Genomic DNA, 18783 nt, shown 5'->3' with positions numbered 1-18783 from the left:
AGAATGATTGTAAAGCATTAAGGAAATGAATAATGAACAAAACCGAACAGCAATCGAATAACAATAATTTTCACTCCTGCTTTACGACTCTATCATTCAGCCTGATCGTAATTGTTTCAATGGATCCTCGACTGAATCTCGGATATTTTCGATTACCAACGTTGTACTTGAACATCTTCGAGATCGTCGAATTATATTTTGTACCGTAATTAATGTGCCTCAAATGATGTCAGCGATAACGAGAGCGAATGGCGAACGAAATTCATGCAAAACAGAATGAACAGTATAAATGTAGAATCATGTTAAAATGCTGCGAGCGCAAACACTTGTCCCGATAAGATGTACCGATGGCTTATCAGGGATTTGTAAGAGTCCTGGAACGTCGGAGAAATATTCACATGGACGCAAAATGAAAAGACACTTGTATTATAAATGTAGCATTACGGTAGCATATGTAAAGCGCATTAAGATTTGATTAATTCAGAGAAACGAACGAATATTGCGCCGAGATATAAATAAGTTAACATGGTAGCTAGTTTCTGAACGAATGACAAGTATGAATATTCTGTACTCCGCACGTCTGTGTTGTTGCATGTCTGTAAAAAGACAGGGAGGCCAATGAATCTTTTATTTATTATCCTTGTTTCAAGATGAAATGATATGCGCATTTAAGCATCGAATATTGTCAGGCAGATACGACACTCGTTTTGACATTGAGTTACGATCTTTAGAAAATTTTCGAAAAATTTTTGCGTTGAATCATTCAAACGTAAGTTGCATATTTGAAGGACACATATATTCGATGTCGATAAAGAATGCGTTTCCAGTAGTATTGACTGAGATTGAACGAATGCTTCCAGAACTGATTGAAATTTTAATATTAATCTCCTCATTCCCGTCCCTCCTTTTCTTTCGTCGTCATTGTAATATCTTTACGATCACTACCTTTTATTTTTGCGAGCGAACGATAAAGGGTACATGATACTAATAACAATAAAATTATGAATTTGCATAATAAAATTACTGATATTGAATCTATAATGATATATTTGTACATACATATTCATGACATATTTCTTGTTCCATTGCATGCACATTTTGTACATAAACATATTTTAATTAACAACGAAAATTCAAACTTACAAATCGGTTTGACATTAAAGCATGGATAGAGTTTCCTTTCACATGGTTTTTTCCACAATTTTTTGCATTTTTATATAAGTACAGCTTCGCCCAGGATAAGATTTCACTTATTTTAATAAATTATATTTCCTACTAATCTGCAATGCGGTTAACTATATGCAACGATATACTAAAATAATCTCTTCATTACATAATTTGAATTCTCGAGATGCGCATAATATTTATGTATTCGTCTATTAACTTATTAAACAATGCATATAAACACATTCATAATTGAAAGTATACAACGCCATCTGTTCAAATCGTTCAAATTCTTCGTACATGTTTCTACGTAACCTGTAAAGTATACGCAACAACGATTTACATCGGGAAAAATTACGTGTGCCGTGAAAACGTAGTTTAGTTTGAATTCCATTACTGTCACGTTCACCCGTTTAATTGCTATTATTGTGTGTAAATAACAAACATTAGAAATACGATCTGACTTCTAACGGGTAGAAGAAAACAAGGTTGACAGAAGATCGAAGACCGAAAACTCTCAAATTCTACCTGTTGTCTCGACATTCAAGCACAATAGCAAAATCTTTTTCATAATATCATGAAACAATTCCATTCATCGTGTAACCTGTAACTGAGACAATATTAATCGGCAGCTTTTTATCATTAAACTTTTGCAATAGAATCATCCGAAAGGATTAAATTCGATTCATGGATCCAATAAAATTTTGAAAATTTTACTATGTATTTGTTACATAGATAATTTCTTTGTGAATTTTGTCCGTCGATTATGACTAAATAATAATTCACAGTTCTTGGGACGTTCCAATTTCAACCAGTTTTGCTGATACAAAGCATTCCAGTTAGGTTATTTATATAAAATAAGAGTGACTCAAGGATGCAATCATAAGAACTTTTTGATTTTAAAGGTAAGCTTACATGTTCCTGAGTGTTATTTAACATGTCAATGAAATAATGTAAAATATATGAACCTATGTATAAACCTCTTAATTTAATTCTTTCGGTTTAGGTACTACATGAACTAAATTCAGTTGCACTATATTATCAACACAGTTGTTGTTTTTCATAAACACAAAGTATTAATCTTAAAAGGATAAACTAGGAAAGAAGAAACGTGAAAATGGATAGCACTATGCGCGAAAGATTTCTAACCTTTGCCGACATTATTATTAGGGTTCCACCTTTGTTTATCATAGATGAATTACTCAGAATTGGATTTGGATTATCCAATGATACCGTGCTGGACAGCACGGAAAATGGTTTTAAAGTATCGGAAGTTTCTGACAGCATCAATGACTCTCTGATATCCAGTTCATTAATGATAAATCCATTTGATTTTGATCACCTTTCCTATAAAATATATTTCATAATTGCATTGAAGTATCTGTGCTGCTGTGTAGGTAAGACATTTAATTTATAAGTAATCCATATATTTATTTGTACATTATTTATCAGTTAGTCAAATTAAAATGTTTCTGTACTTAAATGTATTTAGTTAATAGTCTTGAGATGTTGTGTGTTTTACTATTCCATGTAAATATTGTTGTATAATTTTGTTATAATCTAGCAGAGAATAAATAGTATTTAGGATAAATAAATTTGAAGGAATGCAAGTTATCAATAATAGAATGGTGCTTTTATATTCAGAATACTGGGGTTAATTTACTTAGGTCATTGTATATGTAAAGAGGAGCAAACCTTGTGTTATACAATTGGCATAGTATTCATGAAACGTCAGTCAAATTATACACAGTTGACACATGTTTGATTTCTTTTAATGTGTAGTTTTAAAATTATTGAAAGCAATATAATAAAAATTGGTATTTGATAGAGAAATATTTTTTCAGGATATGTTGCTGCAATATGCACATTTATGTTATGGACAAAACATCTAGTAATCATATACCTATATTTAATATCAGTAGGAGCAGTATTTATATCCTATTGGTCAAATGTTAGTACAATGAAAGCTATTATAACATATGTAAACGCACATGAATCTGTATCAAGCATACTTGATGACATTTTGTGTCTTAATTTAAAATATGTTTTAAACGAAGGACCTGGCCTCTTGATCATTCAAAACTATGTATTGCAATGCTTATTAGCTAGTGTTTTTTGTTACATTCATCTTGCACCAAGGCATCCAATTCAACAAAAACTTCTTGTATTAAGTTTTATGGCACCATCAATACTGGGCATCTGTCCTCTTCCGGTAAGTTCAATTTAATATGCTTATTTCAATTTTAAGAAATTGTACTCCAAGGTAACTTGCATGCGCGACTGTAATGCCTCTTAAGGCATGGTACACAGCATGTTTGTTACATTCGTTTTATTTTGTATAAAAAATCACGTGTTCTTTATTTATTTGAACATAAACAACTGAATGTATCTTATCTGTTTTAGACGCAAGTTCTGTATCACGCTCCTGTGTTCGCTGCACTTTTACCTTTGGCAGTCTGTAAATTTATTATATGGTATAACGGGATCGCCATATTAAAGACATTGTATATAGGTTACCAACACGCGCGTAATTTTGTAAGTAATTACGGATTGTCAGCACTCGTGGAAACAGAGTGGATCCGACTGAACGTACCTTGCGTGTTGCGTACATTTTGGATATTACGTATGAGCGGACAAGTGATCCAAATTCTTAGTAACCATTACGGCGAAGAGACATTCACTTATACGTCAATGATCAAAACTCTGTTGGTCAATGGTTGTGAGACTCTGATAGCGGTCTTGGGAATGACCAGTATAATATCGATCATTTGCCATTACATAGGATGCTTCTTTCAATGGGTACTGTTAAGGGAGGACGGAGACGAGAAAAGTATCGGCGCTCTATCCGCGACTTTGTTCTACATTTTGTCTCTTCAGACGGGACTAACCAGCTTGGACCGAGAGAAACGTTTGGTCAAATTATGCCATAACTTTTGCCTGCTACTCATGGCAGTTCTACACTTCGTACATAATATCGTGAATCCTCTGTTAATGTCACTGAGTGCCTCTCACAATCCGGCTCTTCATCGACATCTTCGTGCCCTGGCTGTATGCGTGTTTCTAATATCACTACCAGTGTCGCTGTTGACGTTCTTTTGGTCACACTACACCGTAAGCACGTGGTTATTGGCGATATCGGTATTTAGTATCGAGGTGATCGTAAAGGTGTTAATATCGCTCGCTATCTACTCTCTGTTCCTCATCGACGCTTATCGCAGCGTGTTCTGGGAGCAATTGGACGATTGTGTCTACATCATACGGTCATTTGGTAACACCATCGAGTTTGCATTTGGCATCATCCTGTTCATCAATGGCTTCTGGATTTTAGTATTCGAATCGGGCGGAGCGATACGCGCGATCATGATATGCATACACGCTTATTTCAACATTTGGTGCGAGGCTAAGGCTGGATGGAGCGTATTTATGAAACGTCGAATGGCCGTGAACAAAATCAATTCCTTGTCGGAAGCTAAAACCGAAGAACTTCAGAAATTGGACGACGTCTGTGCTATCTGCTATCAAGAGATGGAAAGCGCCAAGATCACGCATTGCAATCATTACTTTCATAGCGTTTGTCTACGGAAGTGGTTGTACATACAAGATCGTTGTCCGCTTTGTCACGACGTATTGTACAAGGTTGAGAATGATCATCGAGCCAGGGACACGGTGGAGAATCAAAGATAACGTCTTCCAATGAGTGAACGAAGACGGGTGAAAAGACGCATAGTTTTATTGTGATATATATCATACAGAGAAACTGTTGCGAATTCAAAATTTGAATCGTTGGGGTATCGATCTCTGGAAATTTTGCTCGAGAAAATTTCGTTTCTCGTATAATAAAGTCGCTCAAATTTCGGTACCGTGGGTAATGATAGTTTTCGAACGCGACCAAGTCGATATTGTTGCTCAAACGAGAAGTTTGACCGCTTGGAAAAGCTGTAAATCACTAAGTTTTAATAAGTTTTGTTACCACTTATTACATGTACATTTAGTCGATGAAATTTCTGTAATCTCATAATACCAAAAGCTGCGATCTTTAAAGAACAGTCGCCAAAACGCTCGCATCTAAATGTAACTTGTCTTTGTATTTCTTCAAACGTTTAACGCAGTACCGTACGCTTCCTTGTGCACGCGTTTTGTGCTTCAATCTTCCATTTTTTCTATCGCTAATTTTATGTAATCCCGAATAGATTGAATCGCGAACACAGCTCGTACGATTTTTTCCATTAGAAATAAACGTCCCTTGAAATACGATCGAACAAATTATCGTCTATTTTTCTCAGCGCGAAAAGTAGTTTATTTTAAGCCCTCGAAAGACTGCATCAAGAAATAAATGCGTTTCTATTTCTCTGACATACAGTATAGTTTTTGTTTGTGATTTCATACGACAAGATTTTTTAATTAGTCACCGATTTAATAGAGTAATGGTAATGGTATACAAAATGTGCTAGATAATACGCTTTCGTTGAAAAGCCTCAGGCTACTTGTTTATTGCTCCGATCAATTTTTATGTACTTGCCAAAAGTGTAAAACGCATTTAAAGTGGGTACAGTGCAATTTGAATGTAGGGAAGTTGAAGTGAATCGGTGATCCATGAACAGCGGTATACCAGAAGGAAAAATTAGATCATGAAAACTGTGCAGAAAATCATTGTAAAAAATCTGAACATATAATTAAACAATCCAGCAGTTTTTTTGGTATGATTTTCGATGTACTATCGAGTATGTCTTTATAGCCCTTAATTACCGAACACTTTTTCTTAGATTTACGTGGTATTAAACGTCTTAAGATTTTTGAGTAGCAATGCATACGCGAGTTGATTTAACATGTTGACTGGTACAGTAGAAGCAACCATGCTTAGTGCGACACACGGTAATATCAAAGATAGATCAACTTCACGGTATTTAAATGTAGTGCACTATAGCGATTATTCTAGTGTAATAAATTAATCATAGGAAAACATTTTATTATTTTTCTAACACTATTTTCTTTACAAATACTTCAATTGCAAGTTACTAACACAACTTTAGTAATATTTAACGTCATCTTTTTTTATTTTCTTGATCTATTCGATTAAGTTATACTACAGATGACAGTCAACGTGTTAAGTAATTACGATATAGCGAGACAGAGTTACGAGATTATCGGTCTTTCTTACCGAAAACTTTCCTAATGCCGGATTAGTCGCAGAGTCTTGCCGTGGTATGAGAATTTCGAGCCCAACGAACAGTCGACGATCGTGTCCGAATAAAAAAGATGTCTTACATTTTTCAGATTAACGAGACTACATCCGTCTGTTTTGGATTTCAATCACTTTCTCTGTCGTTCCGAAATCGAATCCACAAGCCTTTGTGATAGTAGTTAATAAAGATAATAATAAATTTCCTAATTTATTGCAACAAAGCATTATTTACTTATGTGATTTAATAACAACCGTATAATAATGTTTCGTTTGTAAGATCAGATCATGTTCAATAAATGTTATATTTTTAAGACTTGTGTACCCTATTTCATTCTCGGTAAAAAGTGTACTGCATCGTAATCAGGGATTGCCTATCACGCGGAACACCGTAACGAAGAAAATTTCTCGCTGTTTACCTTGCAGATTAATCGCGGCACCTTTGCATAATTAGAGCAATTCCATCGTGGGTGATGCAACTAGGCGAAGGACGCTTTATCGTATACAGTTACTAGCCACGTGTTCAATTCTAGATTTAGCAGAAATTCAAGTTAACAAAGTTGGCCACTGTCCAGTCGCTGAAACCCCATTAAACTAATTTAATAATTCTATAATTGCTCGATCAAATTCATAGCTCGGTTCTGTTTTTTCAAGATGCCTCCAGACGGCGAAATCTATTTTATCTCGAAAAAACCGCTTCTAGAAAAGTGATTCCCAGAAAGAAATCGAACGAGATACACGGAGAAAGCTGAATGTAAAAGCTACGGAGAATTTTTGTTCGCTTCTCATTTTCTTAATAACTCGAGATCGACCATTCGCACCAGGTATAAACATTATACTTTCCTAGGTATCTCCGTTCTTCTCTCTCCATCTGTCTGTCTTTGTTCGGGGCTCTTTCACATTGCAGTTGCAGACTGCTGTGTTTGATCTCCGAAAGTCCACAGTTTCGTTTCAGTCTACTGCGCACCGTTCTAGAGTGAGGGTGTCGCTCGTTCTCTGGACAGTTTTCCCCCGACACAAGTCAAAGCTCGACAAGCAACAGGTAAGCACCAACTTTGACGTTTATGGGTTATTTTCTCCTGCTAATAACTTCTTGTTCGAGTCGATGACTGATCGTGTACCATTATGTTTCAACTCTTCTTTAACATACTTTAACGCGTTTCAATACAACTATTTAAAAGTTTATGCGATTCATTAGTTATCAAGTTTTTAAATATTACAAAGCGAATTTCATGAAATTTAAATAATCCCGGGAAACCATGTGTCCGAAGTGTTAAATGAATTGAGGGTGGAACAGGAGTCTGTGTTTTGCTTTTTATTTTAATATTTTTGGGTGTAGAATTTTTTTCGTCAGTTGAGTAATATTCTCCCACGACAAAGCATATGCAAATCATGGTAACTGGCAATTAATTGCCAATTAATTAGCAGTTACCGTTATCATTAGCAAATAGGAAACATAGCATTGTTAACTAGAAACAACAGAAGCCGCGTCAAATTCGTAAAATAGGTTGTCGTTACCGTTTGAAAGCGAGCCGTTCGATCGTCGTTAATTAACTTAACGACGATACCTGGGTATAGATAAGACTGCTAATGACGCAAAACAACGTCGCGTTTTTACGACGTATTGCCAGAACGAGACAAAGGAGATCGGAAAAGTTAGTAGAAAGAGCACGTGCTTGTGAAAGAAAAACGGATTATCAGTGTTTGCAATAACGGTGAATAAACGTGTGAAATTTTCAAAGTCTCCCGTTGCATTTGATATAATTGCAATAATAAAAAGTGAGATTTACGATGATGAGATGGGGACGATGGTGATATTCGTGGTGATGAATCAATAATCATTTCAACCAGACATCGTTTGAGAAACGTTTGTTTCAAAGAGATGTTCCAGCACAACCTTTTTAGACTAAAAGCAAGATTTGATTCGTGTCGCGTCGGCTCGCTCGGCGTGGAATTGTGAGAACCCTGGTAAAAGTAAAAGTAAAGGAACAACGAGTCGGTGTTTCGCAACTCGGAAATTCGTACGACGTTTGCTCTGATATAACTCGTGTTACGAATCGTTGCTCGTTCAATGGCCCATATTATGTATTATTCCTCGAACAAAACAAATATCCGCCCCTCGTGACTGCATATTCTTGAAATTTTCTTTGGCCAAAGAACCGCGGGAAGTCGACGATAACAAAGGCATTGAAGCACGAATCGTGTCTTCCGGGTTTCTTGCAGTTATTATTATAATAAAATCTTGTAGTTCGTGTTTCTTCCACGATGGAATGATCTCTCGTGGCCTGTAATCAGTCGGCGGATCTCCAACGAGCTAATTAGGGATGAACGATGGAGAAGAAGCTCCTCTTTGGCTCGTTTCTAAACCGTTTCTTACAAGAGAAGCCTCGTTTTGTTCGTAAACGATAATCGATCGCCTTATGCATGCTCGCACGTTTCTCCTTGCTAATTTCTTTCCCTCGAGTTTCACTTAATTAACTGCAATTGCTTCGAACGACCACTTAGCCACTCGTTGACAAAGGTTCATTGAAGAACAGCCGTGAAAGATAAATTTGCGAATTCAAAAACAGATCATGCTGCGCCAAACCGTACGATGCCAAGCGTGCGTTTTCGCTTTACGAAAATTTCTCGGAAACTTCTCGAGTTCTATTTAGCGTTTCCAGGAGGTAGAGTAGGGAGGATCAACATGTCAAAATAAATTTGCGTCGATGGTCTGCAAGCGAAAACTGAGGAAGAACTATGGGTCGGCAGAACTGTTCCAATGTCGAGGAAAATCGTTTCAAGGTGCTTCCACGACAGATCTGTCTGCTCTGACATTTACGTGCCGCGATTGCATCGTCGACGAAATTCTTATGACTCAATGCGGCGTAACGATTGCATCGACAACGAGCATCTCGACTCAAGATCCTATGAAACGTTGTCCATGACAATCGTTTCGACGATTCAGCGTGTCACGATACAAGGATTATAGCGTGAGAGACTCGACGCGCTGTAACGATGGTATCGTAGGTGAAAACCGCCTCAAACGACAACAACGAGCCATAAGGATACTGTCGTCAACGAAGTTAGCTTAAACGACTCAAAGTGCTACAACGATTGCATCATGGTAAACACACGTGGTAGCCGTATTACACTCGCTAAGTATCGTGTGAATAACTTCCGTGATGCGTGTTGTGGCGTACCGCAAAGAAAAACAGCTTCAACGTTCGCCAGAAGCGTTATAGACATTCGTCAACGGTGAAACTGCATTTACTCGGCTCTTTACTATTTCCGGGATTACGGTGTTGCTCTCTATTTCGAGTTACGAAGATGGTTGTTTCGTAGTCGAAAAAGCAGATATTTCTAGTTAACCGTATTTCAATTCGGTAATCCTATTACTTGTTATTCCATGGAACACGATCGAACAGTGTGAACGACGCTTAACGCGGCCAGAAGAAAGGCGAACGAGAACGCGAAGCAATTACTTTGCTTCCCCTTCGTTTAAATCGTTCAGGCAGTTTCGTTATTACCTTTTTTGCGGGCGTTAAAGTCGGTCGTCCTGTCGGACTCATATATGTAGTCAGACTCGCGTTTCCCATGGTCATTCGATCAGCAGTAAATAAATCGATCATTGATCGCGTGATCGTCTAATTTCGTACCCCATTGTTTACCGAGAAAATAAAACCTTATTCACCAACGCGAGCTTCCGCCCTTTTCTCGATCTATCAAAAATCCCGCGGCAGTTTCAGTCGATTAAATTCTTAACCAAGCTTGTCGCTTCTTCAAGATGCTAAATATTTGGTTCGACGATCCAATGAAGTATTTCTCGGACGAAGGGCAAGATGCGCTTTCGAAGATCACTGCCGTCAGACGGATGGAGCATGCCGATCTACCGATTCTGGAACGATTGATATGCTCGGAGACGGACTACATTTTCCAAGAGCCGGACCTTGGACGGATCTTGTAATTCCTGCGAATAACACTTATTTAAAGAAAATAAAAATAAATGTTTCGTCTACAGCGAGACCAGTTGCTTGTCTATCGTCCAGTGCAACGAGAAACGAGACTTAGTATCAGGTATATGCCTGTGCAATTATCCTAACGTGTTGCCTGTGATTCCGCGAGATTGGCTGTGTTGGCTAAACACGTTGTACAGGTAAACGAGTCAACCTTTCATTCGGATACGTATTAATTATCTATTGAAGATTGGCGCGTTTCTGCTCCACTTGATGTTACGGATCTGTAACGGTCGAGAAACGGGGGGAGTCAACGAACGCTGCTCTTAATATTTTCTCGATAACTATTCGTTTTTCACTATCTTAAGTAATATAAGAATTTTCTATACGCCATGTACATTGAAAGCAATTACAAGGCCATGGGTATCTTTGGTTTATAAAAGGTTGGAAAACGTGACGGAAAGAAACGCGTTGTTCGTGCACTTCCTTGCGTGGGACAAACGATACACTGGCCATTTCTTCGAGGACCTTCTGACCGGACTGTTCGACATCGCCTCCTATCTGCAGCACGTGATGCTCGTGGTTCCACCTCAGGTTACTCTAGGTGACCTCTCGAATCGATCCTTCGGTCGATGACGCGACGTTCACGGATCACCGCTGTAATTTTCTAGCGGACGTGTTCGAACGTCAGATGATCAAGGTTCCACCCAGGTGTTTGACGGACACGCACAACGTGCAGTCTCTCTACGTGACCGTTCGTCATCTAAAAAATGCTCGGCTGAGGATTCGACGCATCGTGTGAGGCTAATGAACGTTTCATTGCGATCTCATTTTGGCTCGGATCGTCATACGTGACATTGTTACGCTTAACACTTGGGTTCGACGTCGTTCCAGGCTTTCGTACAGTGTCCACTAATAAAATATTCTCAACGTTCTGTTCTCCGACCTCCTGAAGGTCGCTGACGAAATGATTGGAACATTTTCCTAATGACTTGCGCGTCACACTTCCAAACGTAACATTGTTACGCGTGCGGTTGCGAATATCGTTATCTCGATGCTCATTGAGTGGTGCCTTTGTACCGAAAGACTATCGTACCAATTTATCAGAGATATCAATAATTCATGTTTGCTGTTAATGACTAAGCATCTGTTCAGTGATTGCATCGTTTAAAGAGTATTTGTTCAACGTCGTTAACTTGGTATTCTAATCAAGAAATGACAGATGTAGAGTCCGCAAGTCTAGATAGAAACGAGAGAGGAATACTTGAAACGTATCCACACCTTCTGCAAGCGATACGAACACGCGACACTAAAAATAGACGATCGACCACACGATCGATAGAGATAATTAATCGTAAGGAAAAATATCTATGAAACAGGGAAGAAGATAACGACGACGTGATACCGATCATCGATGCCGAAACGAAATTGCTGAAAGAATATTACGGAGAATATTACGTCAGTGAGATGGTACGTCATCCGAACAGTCGACGTCGATTGATCGTCTCCGAGGATAGCGAAGGCTTGGCTACGGGCGTGATGTTCCTGAACAGCACGATAAACGTCGATATACTCGACGAACATTTCGAGCTGGCCCCCTACAACGGTCTCAGGAAACCTCACGAGAAAGATCAACTTTTCCTGGACAGCATAGAACCGTCCAGTGAAATTTTCTGCTCCATATTTTCAAGAAAACCTTGCGACGAAATAGCTGGGTTAGACCGTATCTTTGTTATTTACTCTCTCTATTATCCGTTCGGTAATCATCACAATTGATTTTTGACACCGGATCTTACCGTTCGATACAAAATCATTGGCAGGTTTCCGAGGAAACAGTCTTCGATGCAAAGTATGGGTTTCGAAAGCATCACCTCCTTGAGTTCCAGCGATCGTCAGATAGTGAAACCGAAGTTTGTCGGAAAACCCATAGACTTTTCCGACTTGAGTGTCGCCAGCGATTTGCCGTCTCTCACCGAATTCTTCCACACGCCTTACCATTCGAAAACGTTGGCCAGCATATTCGCGGATTCGTTGTACGAACTTCCACGTGAGTGAAAGAGAAATCGTTGATAAGAAAAGTTGGAACAGTGCTTAATATCCTTCGATCAATTAAGGGAGAACTATCTTTTCGACGATCGCCGATGAAGATAGCCAGGATTCGAAGGACATCAAGCTTCCTATCAGACCTATTTACTACGGTGAACCGAACGCGTTCGTTTTGGAGATTTTCACGCTGCATCAGGACATAAGCGATCGTTGGTCACAGAATTTTATCCAAGCTGCCTTCGAATGCTTCCCTCATCTGGATTACTGCTGTATCCTTCTTCCGTTCTCGCATTCTTTTCTTCCCTTTCTCGAACACTTCGTGGTACAGCAAATTTTTCTCTCGTCACTTAGATCGTTCATTATTCGACAAATTTAATGCACCATCGTAATCGTTTAGCGCGTCCCATTGAGGTGTTACATGGATTACCCGATGACTCTGTATCTAACGCATCGTGCCGCTGTTCTTGGGCGCATTTCATGTCGCGCGGCTGTATCTTCCGACAAAGACAAACTGCGGGACCTCTTGCAAGGAATTCCAAAGTCTGAAAAGATCATGGTCGATTTTCAAGCCGCGGTAGACGAAAAACAAACGGATTTACGCTGTTACGTTTTCCAATGGAACGACGCGATTATTGGTTTGACGATCCTTTGGTAAGGACTAGAAAAGTTAAAACACGGTCCAGGTTCTTGTTTAACGTGCGAAATGTATGATGTCAGTGCCGAGAAGGACACCACATATATTCGAAGACGTTACCACGTGGAAGATTACATCGCGGTGAAGAATGTACCATACGACGCGTACTGTCGTATCCTGCACTTTGTTCTAATGCCAATCTTCGCCATTCATCTGCAAAGTTTCTTCCGCGAAGTCATGCGTCTGACCGACACCATCGTTTTGTACTATCGGTTAACGGAAAGCTCGTTAAGCGCACTGGTACAAACTTTTACTCGCTCCGTATAGCTTTCCCTGCGCAACGATGCAATTCCGATAATTACGCCTACCATTTTAGACTCGTTCGCAACCGTTGGCCATTTGCTTGCACGGCATGTACACCGTGTGTCCTCGACGCAGAATCGACTACAAGTTTCGTGGCTACATAGAAACCGACGAACCCGAAGATGCAACGGAATCGTTTTCGTTGTTCATGACCACTCCGCGCCTTGCTGGAACCATGACCGCTATCATCGACACGAGGATCGTCGTGGTGGGCGCGTCGGACTGTGGCGTCGCGTTCCTGGAACAACTGGTCTTCGGGTAAATCTAGAACAGAAGCACAAATCAATGTGGGATCGGAGTTAACTGTCCATTTCTCAGTGCCAGCCAGAGTTACTCGCGATTCGCCAGTCTCACGCTGATATCGACGAACGGGTTACCTTTTGACACCGAACGAAACATCACGATCGAACGTATGACGCCGTTCTATGGTCGTTTCTGCCGAGAGTATCGACGAACGGTTCCAATACGAACTTTCATTAACGTAGTATACGGCACTGCGTTGACGATTGACAGGTACAGTAGCGATTAGTAGAAAATGAAAGTTAAGTTGAACGTATTTGTGTAATCGACAGAAAGCAGAAGACTGTGTCGGTTGTTAACGAAGGGAACATCTCGTACGACTACTTGATCCTAACATGCGGACTGCAGTATTACAAGCCTCGATTTCAGGAAGAATTGCAGGCACAAAAGAGAGGGTAAATTTTTAAACATGAAACGAAAGAGTCGGTACTGAAAGTTCTCGCTTAACCAGGGAACTAGTGGAGCTCAAAACGCCTTGGAATTGTCTGACGATCAACGACGACACGCAGGCGATCGAATGTTTAGAAAAGATTCAGTCGTTGACAAACAATTTCGAGGATGAAAGTTAGTTCCTGTAGAGTATAATCTGAAAATTCGAAATCGATCCACGCTACTTGTTTTTAGAGAATATTATCCTTTACGGACACAACATAGACTGCTATTGCGCGCTTCAGGGTTTGCTCGAGTTTGGCGTGAACGGTTCCTGGATCACGTTGATCCGTCCTCCGTTGCAACCCTGCGAAACCAACGAAACCATCTTCTTCAACGATTGCGAAGTAACGATCGCGGAAGAAAATCGTTGTATGTGTAAAGCTCAAAAAGGATGTTATCTTTGAAGGTTTACAAAGAAACTATGAACTCTATCGTGAGAAGCGGCGTTAAGGTGCTCGTAGGATGGGAAGTGGTCGATTGGCGTGTGAAGGATTTGGAGGAAGAGCAAACGATAGAAGCGATCGTACTGCACTCGAGAGGCAAGACAAAAACGATAGATTGCGACGCTTTCGTGAATTTCAAGGAGAAGACCATCAATATGAAGATATTTTTGGGTGATCGATAATTTTGATTTTTATTTTCAAGAGATCCTGTACAGTTAAAGAAAGCGATATAGTATATACAACGTAGGTCTCAACTTCTAACCGAGATATACCGTTTTCTTTAACTATACCCTGCTCTCCGACGATCCGCGATAGCAACCGATGCGTTTCAGCGATATGCAGAGCTGGATTGGTATTCGACGGCCAGTTGGTCATAGATCCGGAATTCAAGACCAACGATCCATCGATCTTCGCCGCTGGAACCATAACCAAATACCGTAGAAAATTCTACGCCGAGTCCCGGCAACACAAGTATTACAGCAGCATCGAAATCGGCGAGAGAGTTAGTATCAATTTTTTTCAAAATTTACAAACTTTGAATGCAACACCTTTCGAAGCTGGCGACCGTTCTTCGATCGATCATCTATAATCAGCACCGCCACAACGAAGTAGCTAATAACCCGACAAAGGACAAGACATTCTTGACGCTACCCGTGTTCCGTTTACCTCATATCGTGGCTTGCAATTTGCCCGGTGGTTATCGTTACCTGCACGTTCGCAAGCCTGGAAAAACGATTCTGCGTAGCATCGCGATTCGCTTCGACTTCTACGTGAGTTCCCGTTGCGGCATTGCTGCATTTCACGCGTTGAAAATCTCTTTCGTACGATTTAGGGCGAAGTCTTGATGACAGGCTCCTGCACGTCGGACATCGGCTACTTCCGGATACGATTGAACCGTCATGACTCGGTGGAGACCATCACTTGTTTCAGTAAAAACGTACATTCCAACGTTTCCTCCATTTTTTTCTAACGACAATTTCTTACATTCCGGATGTGTTAGAAACAATGATTCGATTCGTTAGTCATTTTGCGTGTACAAGTTGTCTAACGTTTCAGGATTTCGAGTTGGATCACATGATCACGTTGTACGGGAAACACGAAAGTATGCTGAACGATTTAAAAACGCGATTCAAAGTAAGCTTTTTCCTTTTTCGTGATTGTTACGATGATAAAATGAACCTTCGATCGTGGCAGAGTTCACTGATCGCTGATTTGTACGCGTACTTCCGCGAACCGTGGGCAATGGCGATCTTCTACGACAGATTCGAGTGTTTACGAGTGGAGAACCGCGCTACTTTACTGTCGAAAATGGTAAAGAAAAGAAAATCCTATTTTATATCTAAACACTTACCTACGTATTTGTTAACACAGGCGATTCCTGGTCAGTCTTTAACCGACGATTGCATACGAGGTCTGATAAGATCAAAGTGGAATGCGGTGAGTGACGATGGAACTCGTTGCGGGTGTTGAAAATTTAACGAACGCCATGAAATTTGTAGATGTCCGACAGCGATCGTCGTTACATCGAATCGAAGTACGCGGGTTCCGTGTATCAGCAAGAGCTCGAAGAGAGTTTGCTGGACTTCTTACGATTCTCCGAGGAAGACATTCCCGTGTACGTCACGCCGGAGAAGTTGCGCGAATTGTACGCGGATATTGAAACCAGTCCTCTGTACAATAACCTCTAAAGAAGCGAGCAGGTCTCTGTAACAATAAAATAGATGATCGCAGAACGAGGTGAATTGGCAATTTCGTCGCGTTACGATTCACGAAACGTTTTTGAACGTTTGAGAGCAAACTTCCAATCGATAGTCGTCCTCGATCGACACGTCCGTGACTACATACTTGGTATGCGATCCCGTCTGTAGGTCAAGTTTAATAGTCCGCGATGTTGCTCCATAAAGGTTGCTCAAGGCGCTGCCAATGTGCCGCCCACGCGAACCGCAATAACAACGAAAGCGCGTTATAGAAATGTCACGGTTGCGGCTCTAGCTATTAAACGAGGAAGTGTTTTCGTTCAATCGTGACAATTCCATTGTAGCGAAATGGTTAGCAGCTGTTTTGCTATTCGTTACGTGCCAAGGTTCAACGCTTACTTTATTAACTTTACATAATCTCTCTTTAAATTGCTTTAAAGCTAAGTATAAATTTATTCTTATGGCAGAGAAGGTTATTACACGTTTATCATTACGCGCAGTACAGAGAGATACGATATCGAGGTCTTTACAATGCTCATGAAACTCTCCAGGTTGACGGCAAAGAACTTCCCAGCCATTAGATGAACCGGTTGACGAGCTTTCAGTATCACAAAAATAATGCCTTTCGACGTGTTTGTTGGAAGTCTGTACCAATCGCATTTGTACACGGAGTTTCCAATGTCGTCCATTTGGTACCTCAAGTAATTACCCACGTAACTGTACGCGAATAGTTGTATCATCCAAGTGCTCAGTATGAAGAACGTTTTTATCACCATCACAATGTTTGCTTCGTGAAGAGCTAAAATGAACTGGAATCCTAAAAAAGTAGCATACAATTAGTTAAAAAGGTAATTGCAGTTTCGACACGTTAATTAACACTTGAGAAGAATGCAGGAAGAAAGTTAATCATTAATCACTTGCTAGTTATCAAGAGGACGCGTTAACAATTAGATTAATGATGTATTCACCGCATGTAGCAATAAGTATACAACTAGCTAATAGTTGCATGATCAAGACCGAACTGATCGTTTCGTTCAGCATCCCGCTTAGTTCCAATAGATACTCGTGCCTTTTGATTAGCGAGTGAATATTCTCCGCAGTTCTTCTACCTTCATCGACCACTCTGCTAAACTGCATTTTCAGTATCTCCGCTTGACCGCACAGATGAAAGACGATACCAGAGAAAAACCCATCGCTGCCTATCGACGATGTTTAAAACTGTTGAAAACTATCGAATGTATTTGCAATTTCTTTCGATATTTTACGAGTCCATTACCAATATTTCCAACACTGGTTATCATCAACATTAAATATTCCGTGAAGAAAATTATCGCGTTCAGACTGTCTGGCAACTTTAGCCTTGCTACAACGTGCGTAGAAGGAAAAGGGTACTTCACTTTCTCGGTCGCGTTATTCTCCGCGTTGTTTTTTAACAGTACAGGCAAAAGAGTGAAGATCACCGCACAGAAATTTGAGACACCTATCAGACTGGCGCACGCTATTCTGCTCATGTAAGCGTGTCGTCGCATGATCGTTCGTTTCTCTTCGTCGTTGAGCTCGCTGTAATCTTTCACGGCCGAGGAAAAATTCAAAATTAACTTGGACGAGTAAACTCGAAAACATGTCACTTTCGACACCGCTAAAATACCGCACACGGTAATCATGAAAACATCCAGATTCGCCTCGGCGTTGCTTCTATCGAAATAGACTTCCGCGTTCAGGATTGCGATCATTAATAACTGCGAGGTCATAACAATGTTTCGGATGACAAACTGTTCAATTGTAAGCGCTTATTAACCCTTCCGTTGTGGAAAGAAATGGAAATTAAACGTCGGTGCACTGATGTACGATGACATTCGTGAATTGAATCGTATTACGTTTTGACAATGGCTGTTCGTTTTATCTACTACTTTGTGCTACTTTTTCTATTAACAACGAAGCGATTAAGCGACCGCCACAATGAAAGGGTTAATCGTATAAACAAGAATTTCATACCAACATGCTGATAGAAAAGATGTATCGTATAAACGCGAACGCGTTGTAAATTTGGAGAGGCCAAACCCCCGTACACCAGGACAGAATTTTCAACGGCGTCATCGCGTAAGCAATATCTTTGCTATTCGACGTCTTCATTCTTGCAATATGTTCGAATAAATCGAGGAACAGACTGTTGTTCATATTTCTTCTTTTCGTCATGCCGTCGTGTTACTCGACTCATCTTTTATTCATTCGTAATCGCCTAACAGCCCCTATCATCGAGCACCCCTATGTATCTATAACATCCGTGCGCTATCGAGGAAATTCTAGAAATAGGGGTTGAGTTGCGAATTCGTGAAATTGTTGTATCATTGCTGCATTGTCCTGTAAATAACAAAGTTGTCCATCTGTTGGCTACTTTCACCGAACTGGTTGAAAGTAGCTTGAATTAACGATCGTCGCTTTCGTAAAGTGCTACAGAAAAAACTACAGGTGCGTTTTCTTAAGGAACATTTGAGTTATTCCAATTGTCTGAGAAAAAAATATTTTCCTTCTACGAAAAAGGAATATGTCTTGTACCTAGTATTGCTAGGTAGAATATAAGTAAAAGTTC

The 18783-nt window shown here is 40.0% G+C and overlaps 3 protein-coding genes and 1 long non-coding RNA gene across 4 annotated transcripts; 2 read left to right on the top strand and 2 right to left on the bottom strand.

Annotated features, from left to right (window-relative positions):
- The first annotated feature begins 1181 nt into the window (after positions 1–1181).
- Trc8 (TRC8 ring finger protein) lies at positions 1182–6657 on the top strand. Its single transcript, XM_003704690.3, has 4 exons — positions 1182–2069; positions 2171–2561; positions 3009–3376; positions 3568–6657. The coding sequence occupies exons 2-4, from the start codon at positions 2282–2284 to the stop codon at positions 4846–4848; spliced, it is 1929 nt and encodes a 642-aa protein (XP_003704738.1). The 5' UTR covers positions 1182–2069; positions 2171–2281; the 3' UTR covers positions 4849–6657.
- On the bottom strand, positions 3696–13416 carry LOC143265712 (uncharacterized). Its single transcript, XR_013040395.1, has 2 exons — positions 13327–13416; positions 3696–12866 (listed from the first exon to the last, which is right to left on the bottom strand). It is a non-coding gene; the product is annotated as an uncharacterized LOC143265712 (long non-coding RNA).
- LOC100876435 (cilia- and flagella-associated protein 61) lies at positions 9338–16884 on the top strand. The gene is made up of 24 exons (XM_076539351.1): positions 9338–9449; positions 10110–10285; positions 10344–10478; positions 10722–10882; positions 10950–11076; positions 11658–11993; positions 12099–12325; positions 12393–12646; positions 12722–12975; positions 13042–13258; positions 13335–13579; positions 13640–13834; positions 13894–14016; positions 14073–14185; positions 14246–14397; positions 14460–14667; positions 14829–14998; positions 15054–15266; positions 15329–15433; positions 15553–15630; positions 15691–15807; positions 15868–15933; positions 15996–16344; positions 16745–16884. Exons 1-23 carry the CDS (start codon positions 9447–9449, stop codon positions 16182–16184), a joined length of 3864 nt encoding a protein of 1287 aa, XP_076395466.1. The 5' UTR covers positions 9338–9446; the 3' UTR covers positions 16185–16344; positions 16745–16884.
- Positions 16617–18389, bottom strand: LOC100876318 (Odorant receptor 85d). The gene is made up of 4 exons (XM_076539362.1): positions 18189–18389; positions 17470–17932; positions 17162–17392; positions 16617–17010 (listed from the first exon to the last, which is right to left on the bottom strand). The coding sequence occupies exons 1-4, from the start codon at positions 18387–18389 to the stop codon at positions 16670–16672; spliced, it is 1236 nt and encodes a 411-aa protein (XP_076395477.1). The 3' UTR covers positions 16617–16669.
- Positions 18390–18783: the final 394 nt, after the last annotated feature.

The sequence above is a fragment of the Megachile rotundata genome, chromosome 13, assembly GCF_050947335.1.
Source record: "Megachile rotundata isolate GNS110a chromosome 13, iyMegRotu1, whole genome shotgun sequence".
Lineage (NCBI taxonomy): Eukaryota > Metazoa > Arthropoda > Insecta > Hymenoptera > Megachilidae > Megachile > Megachile rotundata.
The sequence above is the reverse complement of the archived record's forward strand: the minus strand, read 5'-3'. Positions and strand labels throughout refer to the sequence as shown.